Genomic DNA, 1,899 nt, shown 5'->3' with positions numbered 1-1,899 from the left:
GGAACAAGCTGAACAGCTCGAAGCCACAGTAAATTAGCGAATAGATATCATTCGTCGGGATGTGCTACATGATGTTGGACAGCAAGCGCAGGCCTTCACGAACCAGCAGTAGACGTGAAACGCATTGAAGCGCAGTTAAAAACCGCAATAATGGAGTCGCACGATGCTATGACAAAGTCACTGTCACAGTCTCTACCTCCACAACCTACACTAACTTACCAGGACATTGAGCGTTTAGTTCATGACACTCTGGTAGATAATGGTAATGACTGGTTGGGGAAAATATCGAAGCGAGCAAGCGAGTCCGAGAATAAACACCTAGAAGCAAAACTCGGTAAATAAGATGAGCTAATAAAACATTGTGTTAGCATGGCTTCTGCGAATGTGGAGACTAGCTTGGAAGCTAAAATGCGGTTGGCCTTTCAGTCGGCTCAAGTCAAGCATACGCAGAGAAATGACGAGCAGCTTGAGTCAGCGCACCAGCGTATCCGCCACGAAATTTACAGAGAAATGGCAGAGTCAGAGCTCCGACTGGAGAATAAATTGCAGGGTGTGATGCGCACTAATGCAGTAGAAACCACTAAGCGGCTAGACACAGCATTACATCGTCAGGATGAAGCCATTGAAGCCTTTGGGCGTAAATGCGAGCTCCTGGGCGTTAATGTGAAGGAAATGGAAGCTCGTTTGACAGTACTAGAGGGCAAATTAAGCACAGATGGTGATAACGAGCGCGATGGTTCCAAGCAGAACGGCGTTGAATCTCTGAAGAATCGACAAGTGGCGGAGGGGCGTTTGTCAATACCGCAGTATGGTAGCCGAGATGGTGATTCCTATAAGTGGATAGAGGGGTTGCTGCGAGGACTCGTTAAAGAGACTATCACTAGTGTTCGCACAATCACTCACAGCGGTGTGGCTAGCCAGAAAGTCGCTGCGCTGGCAGAAGAGCGGCTTCATGAAAGATCAGGGCATACGCGGGCAGCCCTAACCAAGTCACGTGCGTCGAGACGTTCTGGTGCAGAGGCACCATCGATAGTACTAAACAAAATTATCGCTCGGACGCAACGTGATGTCAAGTATAGAGCTGAAGAGGCTGCTCGTGCTCACAGCGCTCGAGCTCATCAACTACGTGGTAAGAAGTGATTTATGAAAAACCGAAGCACGTCACTAACGTTTTATCGTGTCTATTTGTGCAGTTAGCGCGGCGATGAATGCGAGTCGCACGCCGAGTTCGCAAGGCTAGGAACTGCTGAGGATACAATCGTCACAGCCCATCTAGGCTAGTACTCGCAAAAAGATCGGTAATCAAATCTTCTCCAAATTCATCGGGTACGATTTCAATTGGAAATGTCATACTTGCCGGTACATGTTCCCCAATCTCGCTTGAAGGAATTGCTTGACACTGAGCAGGGTCAACAAGCTTGCTGTTCCTGTTTAAGAAGGTTGCCATGTCAATGTTTTGCGGGGACAGTCTGGTGCGCTGCGAGGTTACCATACTCCCCGCCACACTGCAATCTCGCTAAGTGTGCGCTGAAGAGGCTGGAACAGCATAGAGAAGTTTGGCTGCTCTCGGTAGTATAAGATACTCTCCTGACTGCTCCATCTGTTTCCAAAAGTGCAAAACCGGCTCTTGTTTTCCCTCAATAATGCGTAGCTCGACAGGATCGTCCCTCCAGCGAGAAAGCTCACCATCAATTCGATTGGCAATGTAGTTCGTAACAGGTTGTTTACGTACTGGTGGAGCAAAATTTTCAGCTAGTTCATCTGAAAAGCTGTATGTCGGAGAAAGCTGCTGCTGGGTTTCATAGTCGCTTGAATCCGTAACCTTCATCAACACACCACGGAACGTTTCTTTAATCTTGTCAGACACTATCTCCACTTGACGTTGAGACATTCGCATAG

General features: G+C 48.0%; 1 protein-coding gene across 1 annotated transcript; it reads left to right on the top strand.

Moving 5' to 3' along the window:
• Nucleotides 1-369: 369 nt before the first annotated feature.
• On the top strand, nt 370-1,281 carry PITG_20632 (uncharacterized protein; the record flags this gene model as incomplete). Its single annotated transcript, XM_002895513.1, has 3 exons — nt 370-823; nt 1,080-1,129; nt 1,198-1,281. 3 exons carry the CDS (start codon nt 370-372, stop codon nt 1,279-1,281), a joined length of 588 nt encoding a protein of 195 aa, XP_002895559.1.
• Between the last annotated feature and the right edge of the window lie 618 nt (nt 1,282-1,899).

Source organism: Phytophthora infestans, genomic scaffold (genome assembly GCF_000142945.1).
Source record: "Phytophthora infestans T30-4 supercont1.165 genomic scaffold, whole genome shotgun sequence".
NCBI lineage: Eukaryota > Oomycota > Peronosporomycetes > Peronosporales > Peronosporaceae > Phytophthora > Phytophthora infestans.
Note: the sequence above shows the minus strand (reverse complement) of the source record. Positions and strands in the feature narration are given on the sequence as shown.